Source organism: Pecten maximus, chromosome 14 (assembly GCF_902652985.1).
Source record: "Pecten maximus chromosome 14, xPecMax1.1, whole genome shotgun sequence".
Taxonomy (NCBI): Eukaryota; Metazoa; Mollusca; class Bivalvia; order Pectinida; family Pectinidae; genus Pecten; species Pecten maximus.
The window spans coordinates 18,717,578-18,738,790 of NC_047028.1; the positions used below are offsets into that span (position 1 = coordinate 18,717,578).

A 21,213-nucleotide genomic window follows, 5' to 3' on the forward strand; every position below is an offset into this window, starting at 1 on the left:
ACAGATCCGCGTTACACCCCTACCCTCCGTACACGACATTCCCCCAGCTCTACAGATCCGCGTTACACCCCTACCCTCTGTGCACGACATTCCCCCAGCCCTGCAGATCCGCGTTTCATCCCTATCCTGTCTATACGACATTGTCTTAGCTGTACAGATCCAGATTCCATCCCTACCATCTGTATATATTCCCCCAGCTCTACAAATCCGGGTTACACCCTACCATCTGTACACGACATTCCCCCAGTTTTACAGATCCGGATTTCACCCCTGCCCTCTGCCGTCAGCATTCTTTTAGTTCCCTATCTAATCAACTTATTATATAACACTCTTAGTGCCTCTCCAATGTTATCTCGAGATGCCATAGACATTATTCCGCTATTTAACAGAATCTTCTATCTTCACTATTAAGCTGTCTTTAATTAAAGGCAAACATTCTGGAAAGTCAGTGCGAAATATTTACAAAATTATATCTTTCAATTTGATAACACAGTAATGTACACTATGTACACCGATGCGCTTCTCAGTTGATATTTTAAAGACACGGGTTCTATACTTAAATGCATTTCAAATTGAAGTTGTGGCGCCATCCCCTTTAATGGATTTTTCTAGTTGTGTTGTTTAAAATATATTCATTTACCAGAATCTGTTTGAAAAAAAGTCTTATCATATAAAAAGATGAATAACCCTATCTATATTTTACTCATAAAGAAAGTGTTTCTTTAAAATAGGAAACAAAAATACCTGGTAGATCGAGATTCTGCCACAGAGGGGAGTCAAAAAAATAATGTAATACACAGTTATGTCTATCGCTTTCAACACACGTGTTTACAATACTAGTGTCTTCAGCCTCGACTTGACTGAATTAAGAATATTACGGGTCTTTTTAAATCCTTCATCTTTTATCTACCAACAGGGCGCGGCTTATGACGCAGTGAGTGAAATATATACGAAACTATCGATATAAAGTGTATAACTTCCGGTTTTAACAGATTGACATTATAGCCTTCCCTGAGTCAAGAAAACTTGAATTGAATTATAAATTTTGAATTATAATAATAAGCATCATAAAAATTAGAGAGGAAATTTAGATTCCTTTACATAATTTTTTTTTTTTTTTTTTTAGCCTTTTGTGTAAACGGATACAAGCTCATCAAAATCATTACTCGGTTATTGTACACTGCTTAAAGAATTTCAGCATCCCTAGGCAATTATCTCGATGTTTTGTAAAATATGGCATTGGCCATTGTCCATAATATCAGCTGATCTTTCCTTTGTCTTTCATTGTCCACTTTGATACCATATAAAAAAACATGTCTGATGTGATGGTGGTTCTAACTTCACGATTACCCTAATCTTACTATAATACTTGTGTTAATTTCAACCTCAATTAATATTTTATTGAATCTCCCCGTTACATAACCGATAAAGATATTAAAAGCCAAACTTATCTTCCAGGGGCAAGGAAGGAACGATCTCCATGCTGACACAGCAGGCATACATAGAATGTCCACGATCCTGTTCCATTTCAAGTTCATATAGTGTACAAACTTCTGCTAGATTGTAGGATAGACAGTTGAGCTCGAGAACTGAATAAGACAGCAGGAAAAAAAATCATATTTTTCAGGATACCCTACTTGAATCCCCTGTAGTATATTTATGGTTTCTGAAGCTACTCCTGCTAACATAAACTTGAAACTATCCATTCCCTTGTTATTTTAAAGCCACATACTTCCGAAGAAACATATATCAATGTTTACATATTGAGCTTACCTTACAGACTATCGTGAATCAGAAACTGAAAGAAAATGTGTATTTATGAAAGTATATGGGGAATTCCCATAAATACAATGTTTATATAATAGTACATGCACCCGACTGTATTAGTAATATACAGACGTTGTGATTAATAGAGTTCCTTTGTAAATGTACGAAGGAATCAGTTTTATGCAGATCATTAGAAGAAACCCTTACCCTCAACATTTATTAGTTTTAATTCCATGTTTTTCTAGATAAACGGCGAATATTTTTTCACTGAACACTTGAACGAAGGGTGGAAAAATCTATGAACACCATTGTCGATTATTCTCTATTTTAAAGATTTGAAAATAATTCTAATTCTGAATAGGTAGATCTTCTAATCGCCAAAACTCCAATACTGTGTCTATGATTATGATTCCCAGCAAGATTATACGTCAATGCTTTTGGCAATTTAACAATCTTCCCCCTCGTGTTGAGATTTCTCTGTCTCATCCCCTAGTGGGTGAAAGATTATATTAATCTCACCCTAGCTTTGAGACAAGCTACACGCGCTCTTGCACACTCTCAACAATTGCAAAACGTCGCAGCAATAATACAATGACGTCACGGCGATAATTCAATCACGTCACGTCAATATTTTCTTGCATTAATGTAACGTCGGTATTAGATGCAAGTTTACGAGGGTAACCAGAGTAACATAAAAATAAGCATGCCTCTTGTTTGGCAACTTAATAATCTTCCCCTCGTTCTGAGATTTTCATGTCTCACACTCATGGGGATGAACTGTTCTATTACTCCAGGATAAGAGAAATTTGTAACTTAAATCGATACTCTAAAAGTTATGACATTCAAATTTAACAATAATGTTAACAAAGAGCCATAATCCATTGACATTCGGAAGCGTTATCACCGGACTTTATCGCACGGCCTCATAATGTTATCATATTACAGCACAGCATCATGATGAATGTCAAATCTTCTCTGTCGATTAATCACCAGGTTATTACCTAATTCACTCAACACGGCGTTACAGACCACTATAACCAGTTTTCCCAATAAGCATCAGCTGTGACATGGGAAGCTGCAGCCGGGTATGCTGTGAGCATCTACTACAAAGTAGTACTCAGGGTTTATTTGGTAAAAATATACCGTGATATATATCTAGTTACTTGACGTGTAGTACACACTGAAGCTACAGGCCATGTTACATGTGCATTGTCTACGCCGGTGTTGTATTTCTCTCGGCTGCTGAAACTGAACAAACAACAAACAGAAGGCACCGGTTCCCAATCGAACGGACCGACCCAGTGTATTATAATATGGAATAAGGAGGTATCGAACGCACTCCGGTCCAATGAGTATAATGGTATATATGGGAAACATTACCCGTGTGAAATATTAGCTGGAATCAATTTCTAGGGAGTGAATTGAGGAAATGTGCTACAGAGAAATTTCATGACAACTGAAGAGGCGGTTTATTTTTATCGGAGTCTGATGGTCCACTTTAGCTATTAGTCTTGTTGTATCTTCATGCACGTACATTTATTGGCACGTGCTGGCCCAGAGTGCATTACTGTACCGAAATGTGTATCATTGGAAAGGATCTATTACATGCAAAAATGAGGAAATAAGTTGCTCAAGGAATGCCATGTCGTGCAAATTGGGTGTGTGAGGTGTATAGTGGACAACGCTAAATGTTTGCCCGCACGAACATATGCACGTACATTGACTTGTAATTAAGGAGCGATAACACCACTCAATGTCAACTTGACTTAATGCATGTTCGGAGAGAGAAAGATACGCGGCAGAATCGAAGCGGACTGGACCACAGCGTTATCTATCAAATAGGTTTGATCACCACCCTGCACGTGTTCACGCTGATGCACGTACATGACATGACTGTTACGGAGTGCACGACCACAGCTTTAAGTGTGTGACAGGTAAAGCACGCGGTCTAGCCCTAGCTTATTTGACAAGTAGGATATAGGAATATACTTGATGAATCGCCTTGGAAATCCACAGTGATTTGTAAATGCAACTTTCACTTATCAATTTCCAGCTTTAATGAGTAAGAAATTCCAAGCCTCGTGGCAATCATACCCTGATTATACTCCATGGACCCTTCAGTGATGTTATCCTAGACGCAAGGTGTTTCCTCCAACATCTGTGAGATCGAGTGATCACAGCTCGTGCTAATTAGTGTATACAGTAGCTGTTTGTAACACCAACATCGGTCCGTATCTCGATAACGTCTCGTGAGCAAAGGGACACGTGAATATGTTCTCTTCCGCTACGTCTAGTAGTGATTTTGACAAGTAGTTTCGGATTTATTTACTCATTTAATTATAACGTTAACTTATATTATAGTTGATGCAATTTTTGTGTAAAGTATAAAAGAAGATCGACACACTGTTGGGAAATTAGAAATTCCATCGACTGCCTGTGAGCTTAGAAATTCAATTTCATCACGTAAATGAGATGAAAATCTGGATAATCAAATTTGTCAACTCTTAATTTGTTTTGATTTGCTTTTCTGGAGATTTGAATAAAAGGTGTTGTAAAATTTCCCAAAGAACTTTTGGAAATATCTGGAAGGGATAACGAATCTTGAATGAGCAATATTTACATAAATTCCCCGTTTTATACGGACTAAAGATTTAATTATCCTATATCGAGCTAATGCATTTTAATTAATAATTTCATTAGAAAACTTTTTAAAAAATAAGTAAAAAAAAATATTTTCGTGCTCAGTCATCGGATTATTATTGCGAGTGGAACGATCGATCAGTGCCAGTGATTTCAACTATATCTGAATTATTTCATCGAGAACTCGTATACCAGTCTGGAGGCAATCAGTGGAAGACTCTCGTGCTTGGTGCCAAGGAAAAAATGCAACTGTTCATGTGTACCTGCTCCTTGACAGCCACAAGGAAGGTTAATTAATTAAGACAATAGGCATTGTCAGAGGTAACAAAGGGGAACGTATAGCGAAAGTTTGTCTTACCCGTGACGAGTTCACCCGAGTTTGTGAGAGGAGGTTATTTTCCCGGGGGAAGTGTGACCGGGGATTGTGAAGGGACAGTATACTTTTCGTGGGATTCCAATAAAATGCAGAATGTTCAGTAAGAACAGGACCTTCCCTTCATGTGGATCAATCGCCTCCATGTGTGGGGACAAGAAACGGCCGAACAGGTAAGTACACGTAGTTATTTTTATTATGACAGGGAGGAGGGTAGAAGGTGTTGACAGGAGGAGAGGGGATGATGACACAAAGGGGAGGGAATATGTGCGAGGGGCGGGAGAGGGAATCCTCACAACACGAAGGGGAGAGAATGTGTTCACGGGGAGGGAGAGGGAATGCTCACAACACGAAGGGGAGGGAAGGTGTGCTAGGGGAGGGAGAGGGAATCCTCACAACACCAAGGGGAGGGAAGGTGTTCTCATGAGGGAAAGGTAACGCTCTCAACATCAAGGGGATGGATATGTTCGCGGGGAGGGAGAGGGAATCCTCATAACACGAAGGGGAAGGAAGGTGTGCTAGGGGAGGGAGAGGGAATGCTCAAAACACGAAGGGGAGGGAAGGTGTGCTAGGGGAGAGAGAGTGAATGCTCACAACACCAGTGGGAGGGGAGGTGTTCTCGGGGAGTGAGAGGGAATGCTCACAACACCAAGGGGAGGGAAGGTGTTCTAGGGGAGGGAGAGTGAATGCTTTCAACACCAAGGGGAGAGAAGGTGTTCTCGGGGAGTGAGAGAGAATGCTCACAACACCAATGGGAGGGGAGGTGTTCTCGGGGAGGGAGAGTGAATGCTCTCAACACCAATGGGAGGGGAGGTGTTCTCGGGGAGGGAGAGTGAATGCTCTCAACACCAAGGGGAGAGAAGGTGTTTGTTTTTGTTCTAATGTTCTCGTGTGCAGTCTGTCGATATTGTTATGTATGTATCCATCGAAGACGGGGTAGTGTAGAGCTACTCTAAAGTGCAATCTCACTGAAATAACATGTCATGTCATCAGATGACATTCCATCCTACCGGCTTAATCTTTCACATCGTGATAGCATGTATACTGCTTCATAAGAATAAAAATATTTTGTTGTGAAACAGTGCCGTATATAATCTACAAACACTACTTTAACTGTATATATTATACACGAATTGTAAATATGTTTTCTCTATACATCATGTCAGTATGTGAAAAGAGAATAAAATGAATTTGAATTTGAATTTTGATCGAACATCACTCACTTGTTGCGTTCGTTCCCCATGTATCAGGTCAGCACTTGCCTCTTAATACCGTATAGTAAGCATCATATTGGGAATGCTCGATTCTCGATATACCTTTATTCGCACTTAGGAAAGGTATGCATAACGGAACTCTTGGACTTCGAAGATGCCAAAAAGAGTAAATCAAAAGTGGAACCCTTATATGTTAAATATGTCAGGTAAATGACTTTGAGAACTCAAATTACTGGTCACTCACCATAATGAAGGGACATTCACAGTCCGAAGAAAGGTGTTCGAAATAGTACAGCATCGGGAATATCTAAATCTTAATTCATACATCAATATCAGATTCGAGAAGATGGAACTAACGGCTTTCTATTTCGTTCTGATAACGAGTTCCAATTCTTTTAAAATCTCTCAAGACGAATCAGTGTAGTTGCCATGACAACACTAAGATCCTATTAACAAATTTTAATCTCGTATACTATTTACTATATTTTACCATGGATATCATTTCGGGGAAATATTTATCTTAATTGTACAAAGTGTCTATAAACCCATTACTGTAATGCCAAGACTATTTATTTTATACGAAAGTGCCCATAATATGTCTTCGTTTTGGAACATTGTCAAATGAAGGGTGCGTTTGTATGGTATTATATAGGTTTAGTCAACGTCTGCTTTGCGCTCTAAGGATGATGATGAGCTTGCACGAATGTGAAAACATCTAATTGATTCTGACACTTTCTACCCCGAAATCCTCTTTGGTATGATTCAAATCAAACCAACACAAATCCATTGTCTCAAAAAAGGGGTGTGAAGGATCATAGTTCATGCATGGTTAACTTAAAAGAAGAAAATTTCAAGATTCACCATATCTTTTTTCCCCATTATACGTATAGCATAATTTTGACTGAATGCTATAATACATTTATAAATCGGAAAAACTTTTTTCTGTATCACATTTTCCCATTCTGAATCCGTGTTATTAAATATATATATACTAGTTCATATTTTAATGTTCGCCAATGCGTTTGTCTTATTTTGATATTTCATTTTTTTTTCATTCGAACTACACTTAAATTTAGTCCATTAAGCTGACTATGCTTACACGTAGAGAAAATAAGTGGTAATATTTCTACGTTGTACAACTAAATAGCTCTCAATTATGCTCATACCAGTGTGTTGAGATTAAAAGAGATAATGCTAGTTTTACTTCATTACAGCTGTCTAAATGCACGTGCTGTTCGCCGACCCGTCATCTATTTACGGCACACTTTCCCAGACATATCAGTTAGAGTAATCACAGCTTCTGATTTCCACCAATTGATCACTAGAACCAATATTTGCCATTTTCCTGTTTTTGTTTTTGAAATGTTTATTTAGATAATAAATCGTTTGAACAACATTGCACCATTACGTAAATGTTTGTTTGGTGTTAAAATACATTTTCTGTCAATTGTAATTTTGTAATTTTATTATCATTTTCATTTTACTCTTAAAAGACAAAAACCTGACATATCTAGCGCTGTTGAAATGCCAGAAACGTGTAAAAATGACACATACGGAAAATGTAAAGTGCATTGAACATGCGATACACAACTCATGATGTCGTGTTTGAAAAAAACACACCTCTTCATTTAATAAATCATGTGTTGGATAGTGGAATGCGTTCAACACCCCGAAGATGTTTTATATTTGACTAAAGAACTATAAGAATATATAAATCAACTGGCGATAACAGAGTTACAGTCCATCGTTAAAAAAAACGTAAACTATTATTATGGTAATGTTATGTCGTACAAAGGTATTTTTCACCAAATGATATCAATGATTACTAGTATTTTTAGTTTGCTTGGATCGGTCTCAACCGAACACCCCGGGAAACCACGTGGTCTGGCACGTGGCCCTAGATATCGCCTCAAAGGAGACTTGAACCCCGGTTCGTTGGTGAAAAGCGAGCACACTGTACAGCAATGAAACATCCCCTGAACACTTTCTCGATGTGATATTCTACAAAAAATACTTTAATTGTTACGAAATATTGCAGGACAGAGCATTACTCATCTTTATCGCTGACATTAACACGAATGTAAGTTTCTATTAATAGTATCACTCAGCTTAGCTTCTATTTAAAGCTTAATAAATATTTATGGAGAAAATAAGCAAACACTTTTGTATATAAGTGATATATGTATCATTTTCCTCCTTGACAGGCTAGCTTCGACTCGCACGATAATTTTCGTGTGGCGTCACCTTACTAAACATGACATCACAATGATTTTAGTCATGAACCCAGCTCTGTGATAGAGGTGTTTTGTGTAACCTGATAGAGCATGATACTGTGTACGGTATGTTGATCCATAACTTTTCATTGAGCTCACTATCATATCAACATTTAGTATAGAATTTCCCGCTGTAAAGCGAAATGTCTGAACGTTTGATTCGATATTTCACTTAATTTCGTTTTCTCTTATAAAAGAAACTTTTACACGCAAAAATAATCTTCGAAGTGACTGCAAACACATGCAACCGTTCCGGTTTAAAGTAACAAGTCTCCAGCACGGGATGGATGTGTGCACCAGCATACTCAACCTTTCAGAAAGAGGCCTATTGTCTAAGATCGTTACTTATATAATAATTATTTATTTTATAGTTTCGCCAACCAAGCTAACTATGCTTTAATCGACGTTTTCACTTTCACTATCTCATTTGTAATATACATCGCAATAGAAACCATCTGTGGAACGGAGTCGCGTGCCCATATAATAATATCTCACTCCTATTATGATTTTACACGCGTGCTCACTCGTAAATAAAGGGCCTCCTCCCCTTCGCTCCACAGGGTTTCCCTGCGGCACGTGTCAGGGGTACTCTAGGGATTAAGGAGCTCGTGGTTGTAGGACTACGCCTATTTTGTCTGATCTGACGACATCAATGGTAGAGTTATCCGCCCCTACTTCTGAGTGGTAGCGTTGAGGGCGATACAAGTCGCACCTGTTTTGAGTTTCTTGATGAATTAATTAGAATATTTCTATGCATCGTCCGACGTCACCTTTAAAACGAGTCCTTGAAAACGTATTTTATTCGTTTACCCATCAAAGAATTAATATGAGCGAGGAACTTCGGTATTGGCAGTTTATTTTTTTGAATATTCAACCAGAAAAAAAGTTTTCATTACGATTTATCATGTCATGTAAATCAGAAACAAAAAGAAGGAACTTTTAAAAACCAAACAAAAACAAGCCTTTAATTGCAATAAGCTAGAAGCTGTTTTAATATTATCATGCGACATTAATTCCCCGCTCCCGCATGCGAATGAATATAATTTTTACTAAATTCATTTGATAGTAACTGTGACATCACTGGATTGATTATAACGTTGACCTTGACACTGTACCCATGAAACACGATCCCATCCAAGCTAGGTGATTTTCTATAAACTGACAACCTTGACCTTGAGCCTAAACACATATTCATCCGAGGTAGTTATATCAAATGTTTGGTTGTTGGAGCGATTCCAGAGGGGTTAACAAATCCCATCATATCCCGAACGTAAAGCCGGAACGATATATTTAATACATTTTAAACCGATTTTTTTCGGAGTTGTCTCCTTTTCCAATTGGCCTTAGTAACTTTACCAAAGACTGTCCTCGACTCAATAAACGTATCAGTACAATGAGGCAGTATTTAGAGTCCGTAAGGTAACGTCGGAAGTCAGTTCCGTGGCCGACTGTGATAGTGAATAACCCGCTATTCTACCACACCGACGAAAAAAGAACATTTACTCGAATTTCGGGTCATATATGCAGCATGTATCGGGTATGACAAGAAAACATCACCTGTAATTGAACGCATTGTTGGCGTCTTATACTGACAACTTCCATTTTACAGGTAATGCATCACCTGGCTTGAGTTTGTTTTAGTGAATGAGATGACGGTTCCCCGTCGTTTTTCCTTGTGTTGTGTATTGTACGAGAGATAAGGATCAAAGGAACTTAACGATTTACATGATGACCCCCTCCTGGTCCTCCACGTGCAACGAATCCTTCCATCACGTAAATCACGAGCAATGGACAGAGTATTCACCTTGCAAGAGTTCGCGTGCGCTAAACCTAGTCCATCTTGTCTAAACTTTTGGAGGTGTATGTTAGTACCTATGCCACGCGCGATTCCTTTCACCCACCCACACACTCTCTAACCACCCACAAACCAACCACACATTCTATAACCACCCACAAACTAACCACACGCTCTCTAACCACCCACGAACCACCCAAACACTCTATAACCACCCACAAACCCACCACACACTCTCTAACCACCCACAAACCACCCACACACTCTCTAACCACCCACAAACCCACCACACGCTCTTTAACCACCCACAAACCAACCACACACTCTCTAACCACCCACAAACCAACCACACACTCTATAACCACACACAAACCAACCACACGCTCTCTAACCACACACAAACCAACCACACACTCTCTAACCACCCACAAACCAACCACACACTCTATAACCACCCACAAACCAACCACATGCTCTATAACCACACACAAACCAACCACACACTCTATAACCACCCACAAACCAACCACACACTCTATAACCACACACAAACCAACCACACGCTCTATAACCACACACAAACCAACCACACACTCTCTAACCACCCACAAACCAACCACACACTCTATAACCACCCACAAACCAACCACATGCTCTATAACCACACACAAACCAACCACACACTCTATAACCACCCACAAACCAACCACACACTCTATAACCACACACAAACCAACCACACGCTCTCTTACCACCCACAAACCAACCACACGTTCTCTAACCACACACAAACCAACCACACGCTCTCTAACCACACACAAACCAACCACACGCTCTCTTACCACCCACAAACCAACCATACGCTCTCTAACCACACACAAACCAACCACACGCTCTCTAACCACACACAAACCAACCACACGCTCTCTAACCACACACAAACCCACCACACGCTCTATACGTGGGGCAGTTGCCAGGTACTGACTGTAGGCCGGTGGTTTTTCTCCGGGTACTCCTTCTTTCCTCCACCTCCAAAACCTGGCACGTGTCTTATATGCCTGTCCGGCAGTTTGATTGAACTGACCATCGAAACAATGGTCTCTGATCTATCGTTTTTCTACTTAATATCTATCCAATGAGGTGTTTGTTATATCAAAAGAAAATCCACAATCTATCCATCCTTTACCCACTAAATACCACAGGCGCTTGTTAAGTACACATACCACTGTCATATAAAAAAAAAATGAAAATCACATTTTCTATGCAAGCGCCTGTGCTAAATACATGTACATCGTTTTTTGGAATGAAGTGCCTGGTGATGGGCCATCTTGGTTTGGTTGACATTCGGGGGGCACTCGGATATTATCGATTCAATAACGACCAGCAATGATAGATGCAGATTTGCCATTTTAATTTTGGTTGTTTGGTTGAAAGGTCATCTGAACATGACCCCTGACCGGCCACCTTCGGATCTTCATTACGTAGTGTATAATGATGATCTGTATTTTAATCAGAATCATCCTAACTCACACCGCCAAACTCGCTCTCATTCTCTAACACTATAACTGACCTCTTTAACTCTATTGTCTATTTGTCTTAAACGCCATATAACTTGTCATGTGTGTGCTTTGTTTGGGATTTAATGTCTTATGACGAGATATTTTGTATTAAAACAACAAGGAATCCCTAGATGACGTGATAAATTCAATATCATGACAGCGAGAGTACTGACAGAATATGAACTTTACATTCAAACAATATAGCGACATTTGCCTATAGTGTGACTAACTAACCGATTTGGTAGTTTGAGGGGTATTGTACCATCCTCGTGTTTAGTGTAGGCACTACGGCGATGATACATTGGTATGTAACAGTGTAGCTCGAGTTTCCTCTGGCTCTAATACAAGATTTGAGGCATTCCGAATGTCCTACACCTGCTGCCAGGGTACCGTTTCACAACGCACACGTAACTTTACAGGTACCCGTAGGATTTACGTTCACAACTACGTACAGACGTAAGTTACGTGTGGTTTTGGAGGTAATTTACGGGTACCCGTAACTTATTTACGTGCACCCGTAACTTACATGTACGTGTACGTCGTGAAACGGTTAAAAAAAACTTACGTATGGTTTACGGGTATCCGTAAAGTTACGTGTGCGTTGTGAAACGGTACCCTGGGTATCTATCTGTCGGAATGTCCCACGTCTAGTGTCAGGGCAAGGGGAAACTCGGACTTTTTAGTATGTTGATTCCTATACCCTGAGGTTTTGACAAAGAAATCTCCAACTTGAGGGATGATATTCTCGGTTGTCCTAACCCAAGGCTCTGTCAAGAGTTAGACAATTAAGTATATCACCCCGAGAAAAATTAATTTAAAATTAAAACAACATAGGGGGTGACAGGTTAAACGTCAGACAAATCTGTGAATGAGGGGGAAATCATGAATGTACAACCCGAGAATTCCTCCGAGGGTTTCTTTGTGATACTCCCTAGGTAGAGAATGATTATTTTTCTCTCGCCACTTTAGATATGTACATATCCCATCGGTGATCAAGGTCTGATTGCAAATGCACATGGTCGGCGCATGAATATCCTCATTTGAAGAAGTACCAATCATAAACCTCAAAAAATGCAAACCAATGTCATTACACAAGAAAACATAGGTATGAAATTAATTCACAATATTTATCAAAACATACACTAAAATAAGGTATCAATGATACTATTCTGATGTTAACAACAGTACATCTTGTCATTACATAAATCTGTGTGTCTCTTACGCATATTTAAATTAAATAGCAACGCGGGAACTAGACTGACGTCACGCAAAAAGAAGTTCCTGAAATACTTCCGGTTCAGAAGGTTAGCGCGTGCAATCTGTCATAGCTTAGGGGTTGACCGAGAAATCTCTCACGTCTAAAACTGTAAAATTTGTGAAATGTGGGAGAAATTACGATGAAGGTAAGATCTTGCATGTAAGATTTTCGTCGTCATTTTCTAAACTATTTTGCCTAAAGTAAACGACCTTAATATATCAATGCTTTTTGTGACAAGTGGAATTACTTCTTACCCGCCACAGAACACCGACACTCAAAATTATTTGAAATGTGGAAATAAACGTTCTGACAATTGCATAGATGATAAATAGGGTTTGATTTAAACTTTAAAAACGAAACAGCGTCATGCTTTAATCTGTGAATGGTTTGCACTGTCTGGGAACCTACCAATATATGTAACAGTGACTCGTTTTTGTAGTTAAAATGTATAATCTTTCTTCAAATCGGACATGACACATGAATCAATGGGGTTTTCTTGCAGAGAACTGGTTCCAGGTTTGCTAATATGTTGACAGGATATCATTTATAAAGAGATAAAAAAAAATCAGATTTAGAAAACGCATCCCTTAACTCTTGATGTGTATGACGTGTATGATTTGCATTCATCAGTATGTTGAGCATGTAAAAATTATGTACAATTTTTATTCACAAAATTCCGTTTGATTAATTCTATCATGTGTTACCAATTAACAACATTCCTGGAATGAAGGCATAACTTGTTATCAAATCATATGAGTTTTTACAGCCCACTTAATGTTTTACGTAATAAAAACATCACCGATGGGGAAAAAATCGCAGTTTTTTTTTTAATTCAGCAGAAAAATAAGTTAAAAAACACGCTTACTGGTGATTAAAAAAGACTAACGTTCTCGTTGTTGATATATTGTTTATGATAATTAGAAATGTAAACTACTTTACATGATGACCAAAATGCCGCATCCTATACGATTAGCTCCCCTGTAATTTTGTGATTATCTCCCCTGGTTCTGTTTGTAGTATGATTGACTCGAACTATTGTGTTTTCTGACACGGGGTGCATCCATGTGACAATTTCTGGGAGAATAAGGAATAAATATATATTAAGCCTTATCGGATTATATCGACCGACTCCTACATCAAAGTATATGTATGTACGCAGATCGCTATAGGAGGGGCGTTCTGTATCCATTTCTCGTTTTCCTGCAACCCCGAGTGTTAAATAAATACCCTCAGATGTAAAACACGTGATAACCTTAATGCCGTCATGATTAAGGCACGCTTCAGCTCGTGAGAAATTTCTCCATTTATAACACAATGATCATAGCTTACGAAACCGGAAGTGACATCAGCATGATTGTCGCTTCGTCTTATGAACATTGTTGATCCAATGACACGCTAGACTGCCCCGTATTTATTTAAATATGGTGCGACAATAATTGCTCCAAACAATAAAAATCGCCCACTCAATTTAATTTTATCATCTTCTGAAAAAACGTAACTTCCGGTGTACGGAAATTGCTTTATTGATTCGCCCCGTTGCCAGTACACTAGCGACATCTGGTAATAAACTGCCGGAGGGAGGAATGGATGCTGAATTTTTTAGCAGGGCTCGTGTCGACTAAAATGGCTCGGATATATAATTATAAGAAACGAGAATTAAAGCGAAATATATATCAGGGATGGCTAGGTTTATTTTTGTTTAATATCCTATTAACAGCCAGAGTCTTTTAATGATGTGCCAGTTTTTGGAGGTGGAGGAAAGCGGGAGTACTCGGAGAAAAACCACCGGCCTACTGTCAGTATCAGGCGCCTGTCCTATGTGGGAATCGAACTCGCAACCAAGAGGTGGAGGAGTGGTGATAAAGTGTCGGGATACCTTAACAACTCGGCCACCGCGGCCCCCTCAATCAGAGAATTCCCAAATCAATTAAAACATCAGATATAACAACAAAATATTTGTTATTGATATCTGTGTTAGATAATGTCACGATAGCTACATGTATAGTGTGACGCTCTGTTTTGAATATCAAGCACATTTTTAACTACGTTTCCTTAAAAAAAACATATCAGGGAAAAACATATCGGGGGGGGGGGGGGGGGGGTGTCCTCGCCTCTCCCCTCTCCCAACCCAACTCGAAATCGACCCCCCACCACCACCACCACCCACCACATAACGCCACATACTTTAATATCCATGTTTAGAGAGAACAGTGGTAGCGCTACAGGCGGTGATTACGTGGCTCTATTGTGACAATAAAACTTATGTAAATGAATCGTGCGAAGTTATGTATTATTCGTAAGACATGCCTTGTCAAAAATCAATCACATATCGATCATGTGGTAATGATGCCGCTAATACCATCGATCACGAGCATTAATATGCATCCAACACGTGATACAGGAGCTCAGTCACTTAAATCGGTTAGTTTTATATGTAATAACCTTACGCGGACACTAATTCTAGAAATGGATTTAAGATGTCGATTGCTCCGGGGTGAATAAAAGGGGCAATGTTCTGAACTAACATCCCCACAGGGATTTGACACAAATTCCTAGTCCCGCGACGTGTAAATGTATCTAACGATACACAACACTCCATGTGACTTGATGCCCGAAACAATCGTTGTTCGACCAATGAGCCTCTCATATACTCCTGTAATATATGTCATTTGCTCACATGAAAGATGAATTTTATCTTGTTATAAAGTAACTTCTCTGGGAAAAAAACAACGATTAAAAACCACATTTATAGACCCAATCATTTATAAAATGGCGGAATGGTTGGCAAAAATTGATGACAGAGGATGATTCTCAAATCTATATCTATTTTTTGAAATTACGTTTCCTTGTATATACGTTCAAACATTATTAGAATGGGTCGCTTTAATCATTTATTTTTGCGAGTTTACGGCGAATGAAATACATACCGACATTCATTTGGCATGTTAGAGGCAAAATAAATTTACCGGGGATGGTTTTACTATCAAATGAAAACTATTTGTGAGGGTTTTTTGAAGATCTGTAGAAGGTCAAGAAAGTATCGTATTAAAGTCTCCCTCGGCTTCGGAACTCCTCGCGTGTAATTGCCAAAAAACATTTGATGACGTCATAGCAAGTAACTATCGGTTGAAATCTTAATTTCCGAATGGAGAAATTGTGTTCTTGCACACTAGCATAGCTTGCAAAGTAAGGATACATTTCCTTTCGATAAAAAGGTTTTTATCACCAATTCTTTTTTAATTAATAAAAAGACTTTCATCAAACCATTTCAAAAGAGCTGCCAGTTTCAACTAATCAAAACAAGCCTGGCATGTAGCAGTACGAGCTATCTCAATCAAACAACCAAACAGTGTCTTTAGGAACCAAGTATGAGTTTTACCAATCGAAGTATCGTCGGTTATCCACGGTCGACTACACTACGTTACGCTACACTAACATTTAGTGTAGCATAGCTTAGTGCAGTCAACCATGGATATCCGACGATGTATTCAAAGTAGTAATACCAATACTGCAAAGGTCAAATTTTCGATTATTCACATTTTCGCAGTAGTAGTTATACTTAAACTTTTACGTCATTTTTTTTATATTCACTGATATTGTGAAACTGACTATATTTTTCCTCTAGTTTGATCTTTGGGTGTATTTATTATTCAATCATTAATAATTATAAATTATTTTCATCTATGATAATAGCAACACTACAATAATCTCGCTGTTACTATCCATAAAAGCATTTAGTCAAAGAAACTTGTAGATTCTCTGTCTACAATTAAAAAAAAAGAATTTTGTTCTGTTTAATCTGTAAAGACAACAGCATTCCAAACTTTAGTCAAAAACATTGCAAACATTTAAGTGAACGAGCGTCTCTCAAACGCTTTAATCTCATAATTGTTATTACTGAACAGAAACATGGATTTTTCATTTTCTAAAGAGAGCACTTGCTCAAACTTGCTTGACCCGTGCATTCGCTACTTAACATTGATTGCATTTGGAATCTCGACATGTATTCATATGCATTAGAGGTACATGCACGTACATGTATATAGTGCGGTTGTGTTTTTTTCTGGTCGTGTTATGTTAAAACTATATGCTACTATCTCTCGCAGTACACCTGCGAGCTTTGTCCAATTTATTTATTTATTTTTTTTTTTTTTTTTAATTTCTTGAGCATTTCTCAAATTAAAGCTCCCATTATTTATATATATTAAACTTAACTTTCTTTGTAAATCGCTACTTGATTTCGGTATTTCACAGTAACTCCAAACAGTCGTGGAACTCTTTTTTACAAGAAGATAGTTTATGAGTAAGGTAGCATATCACATGAAGATATCCGCTTTGATGAAACATATCCCAGATACCGTTTGATGGATGAGAAATCATTTTGTAATTAACACAAGTCGCGGTTTACCTTAATATCGCCTTTGTCGGTCTGTGACCCTTGACCTTTATACATAATACTGATCATCTTCCAATCAATAGACATCCCTGATTAATGATCGGAAAGCGTGGTTGTACAAGCTGTTCCTCTGTCGTCATGCAATAACACTATTGTGACGTCATAATTAAATGTTGCCGTGCGACGTTTGTTTCCCTATTCTCGTTCTGTGATGAACATAATCTTAAACTCGTAACACTCCAAGATGAATTCTAGTGATCTTGTTAAATGATTGGTTGTAATCTAGGCTTGTTATGAATTCAATAGCTGAATACATTTCTTAAAATTCATCTTTTATGACACTAATATTTCTTTAATCTACGAAAGCCGGTTGGGACCATTTTTGTAGAAGAAAATTAAAAAAAAATCGCGTTATTACGCGAAACTAACGCGTTATATCGCGAAACTTTCGCGTAATTACGCGAAACTAACGCGTTATTACGCGAAACTAACGCGTTATATCGCGAACTTTCGCGTAATTACGCGAAAATAACGCGTTATTACGCGAAACTAACGCGTTATATCGCGAAACTTTCGCGTTATTTCGCGAAACTTACGCGTTAAAACGCGAAACTAACGCGTTATTACGCGAAACTTTCGCGTTATTTCGCGAAACTTACGCGTTATTACGCGAAACTAACGCGTTATATCACGAATATATATTGATAGTTATAAGAAGTATCGGCTACTTTTGAAGAGTATTGACATGAGGCACGACAGTTTAGTGAGTTTTTATTTTGAGCTTAGCCTCCTATCCCAAGCTGAAATTTTGAGTTTTTTTAACAATAGTGGATAGTGCTGTTTTAAGCAATTCAACACGTAAACGAACTTTGAAACGATAGTGTTTAACAATAAGGAAATTAGTTCTCGGATATATACGATGTTGCATTATTCATTCTCAAAGAATTACAAAATTCTGGACAGAAAAAAAATCTTGGTTCTCGCCCTCCATCTTTACAGTCAGTATCTGATACTCTGAAACCATTTCATCGTCTGATATAACCTGCTGCGCATTATAACGCAAAAGTTTCGTGATATTATACAATTATCGACCTGTTTTCAGGTAAATATGATGATTTATAAACAACTCGAGAAAATGATATTTCCCGAGGCCGAAGGTCATCGTATTCACCTGAAAACAGGTTGATAACTGCTTTATTATATGACAAAACTGCAACATTTTCATATTACAGAATGATTATCATCACCTGTCATAGGATTGAAAAAATAATAGTGATCGACTGGAGAAAGGTTCAAAATGACATTTAAAAAGTCAAAGTCAACAATGAATTTAAACTTTATTATTTATTATTGCTTCAAATTCAACAAAATGTAAATGCTAAAACATCTAAAAATTCAGTCTATTAAACTCTGTCCGGGAGTACATACCTACACGTACATGTAAGCATGCATTTTTGACGACACGGATAGTTGGAAATTCCCTTGTTACTATATTTGGGTGTGTAATCGAGTTGTTGGATTGTTATGTCACCCTGGATTTGACGTCACGGATTGCGGGAGAGTCCCTGTTAATATATTTGGGTGCGTATTCGAGTTATTGGGTGGTTGTATCACTCTGTAGCGAGAGAGGGTACGGACAAAAGCCCCCCCCCCCCCCCCCCCCCTAGACATTAGCCCCTAGGACAAAAGCCCCTTCATACTAATCAAAAAGTGGACAAAAGCTCCTTTATATATATATAAAAAAATTAATTAATTTCAACATATGTACATTTTCATTGATGTTGTATTCTCATGAAAAGAAATATATCATTAATGTCTTCATGTGTATCAACAGTGAAATGTCTTTATTTGCACAGGGATCAATTTGGTTTTTTTTATATCATTTCTTTGATTTTAATAATTCCTAAAATTAAAATGATTACAAGACAGAGCAACATGTTTGGTAAGGCAGTCATTATATTATAACTTGAGACACAGATACTGAAAAAGGAGATGTTTTAGGAACCTGATGGCACCATGTAATTGATGATTATTGATAAAATACTATTAAAAAATACAGATTTACTAATAGTATATAACGTATACCAACTAAATTTATATAGAAGGGGCTTTTGTCCGGGGGGGGTGGGGGTAAGGTACGGGGATGTTTTGTCCTACACTGAGGCACGGATTCGGGGTTGATAATAATATTTGATCAAAGGGATAATGTTTAGAATTGCCCAATCTGGAAAGGGGGGAAATTATAGTCATATAATAATATTTCGCGTAATTACGCGTTAGTTTCGCGTAATAACGCGTTAGTTTCGCGTAATAACGCGTAAGTTTCGCGATATTACGCGTTAGTTTCGCGTAATAACGCGAAAGTTTCGCGAAATAACGCGTTAGTTTCGCGTAATAACGCGTAATAACGCGTAAGTTTCGCGATATTACGCGATAGTTTCGTGTAATTACGCGTTAGTTTCGCGTAATAACGCGTTAGTTTCGCGTAATAACGCGTAAGTTTCGCGATATTACGCGATAGTTTCGCGATATTACGCGATAGTTTCGTGTAATTACGCGTTAGTTTCGCGTAATAACGCGTTAGTTTCGCGTAATAACGCGTAAGTTTCGCGATATTACGCGTTAGTTTCGCGTAATAACGCGAAAGTTTCGCGATATTACGCGATAGTTTCGCGTAATAACGCGTTAGTTTCGCGTAATAACGCGATAGTTTCGCGTAATAACGCGATAGTTTCGCGTAATAACGCGATAGTTTCGCGTAATTACGCGAAAGTTTCGCGATATAACGCGTTAGTTTCGCGATATAACGCGATAGTTTCGCGTTATTACGCGAAAAAAAATTTATTTTCTTCTACGAAAATGGTCCCAACCGGCTTTCGTATTAATCTCAAATCCTCAGAAATATTTGTTTTTTGATAATATTCTACAAAGAAACACGAAAACTTGCTTAGATAGATTCATACAATAAATGAGCAACTTGAATCGATATTTACGCGAAAATTCCTCATAAAGAGTTATTTACGTGAACAAGTTTCACCAACAGCGCCCACGATCTGTGAATTGGATCAGTTACACTAAGGCATGTTTGGGTAAAATAGTTTCATGTGAATTCACATCATTTTAAAACCCTGTATATCATATACCAAAAAAGGCCTGCATCAAACCACTTGATGATTGTTTGAAGACTGTGAGAGTTCCAATACTGAATCAACGCTGATATTATAACTATTGAATTGATTAATATAATAATTTCAAAAAAAATCTTGAAGTGTTCTCTTCATTTTACTGTCTTTCGACATTTTTTACAGTGTGGCATTATATATATATAATTATTATCTTAAAACGAGCACACGTCCTATACTCTCTTAAAGTAATGCTGATGACTGGCGATTCTGACCTTTCGTTATATACAGTATAGAGCCCTACTTTCTTTACCCTCTATAAACTTTCTACCGACTAACCTTCTAAACCAGACACACCAATTTAAATTATTTAAAAATGAAAGCATTCCTTATCTACTATTTAGTTAGGATATCTGTGGGACTACATTGATGTGCTTTGATTCCTCTGTGAATACAGACCTTCGAATGTAGGAACAGCGTCTGTATGTGTAGATAATCGGTCCGAACATCGCCCCTGGAACAGTTGCACGTTCTCCCCCACCACATAAACAGCGAGTTTGTATTTTTCTGCACAAATTTAATGTAAATTTAACAGTTTCCTGTTTCCGACGGTTCTACAAATCTCCCGTATCAATGGCGTAGCTGTACCCGGAGTGTTCTATCAGCGGTAGACTTCGGTATTAAATATTCTATTACATTTTAGAAAGTATAAAATACCCACAGTGAATTATCCGCCCTTCGATAACACAGAAAGTAATTGTATGAAGTTAGGCTGTGTGTGTGTTTTTAATTCCCCAAGGACGGGGTGTGTATAAA

At 38.1% G+C, this 21,213-nt stretch overlaps 1 protein-coding gene across 1 annotated transcript in view; it reads left to right on the top strand.

Moving 5' to 3' along the window:
* Positions 1 to 4,233: 4,233 nt before the first annotated feature.
* LOC117342250 (tyrosine-protein kinase SRK2-like) overlaps positions 4,234 to 21,213 on the top strand; it is a 136,453-nt gene continuing 119,473 nt past the window's right edge. The window contains exon 1 of the mRNA XM_033904310.1: positions 4,234 to 4,953. Coding sequence (XP_033760201.1) covers positions 4,877 to 4,953 — 77 coding nt within the window. The 5' untranslated portion in view covers positions 4,234 to 4,876. The remainder of the gene's footprint in view (positions 4,954 to 21,213) is intronic.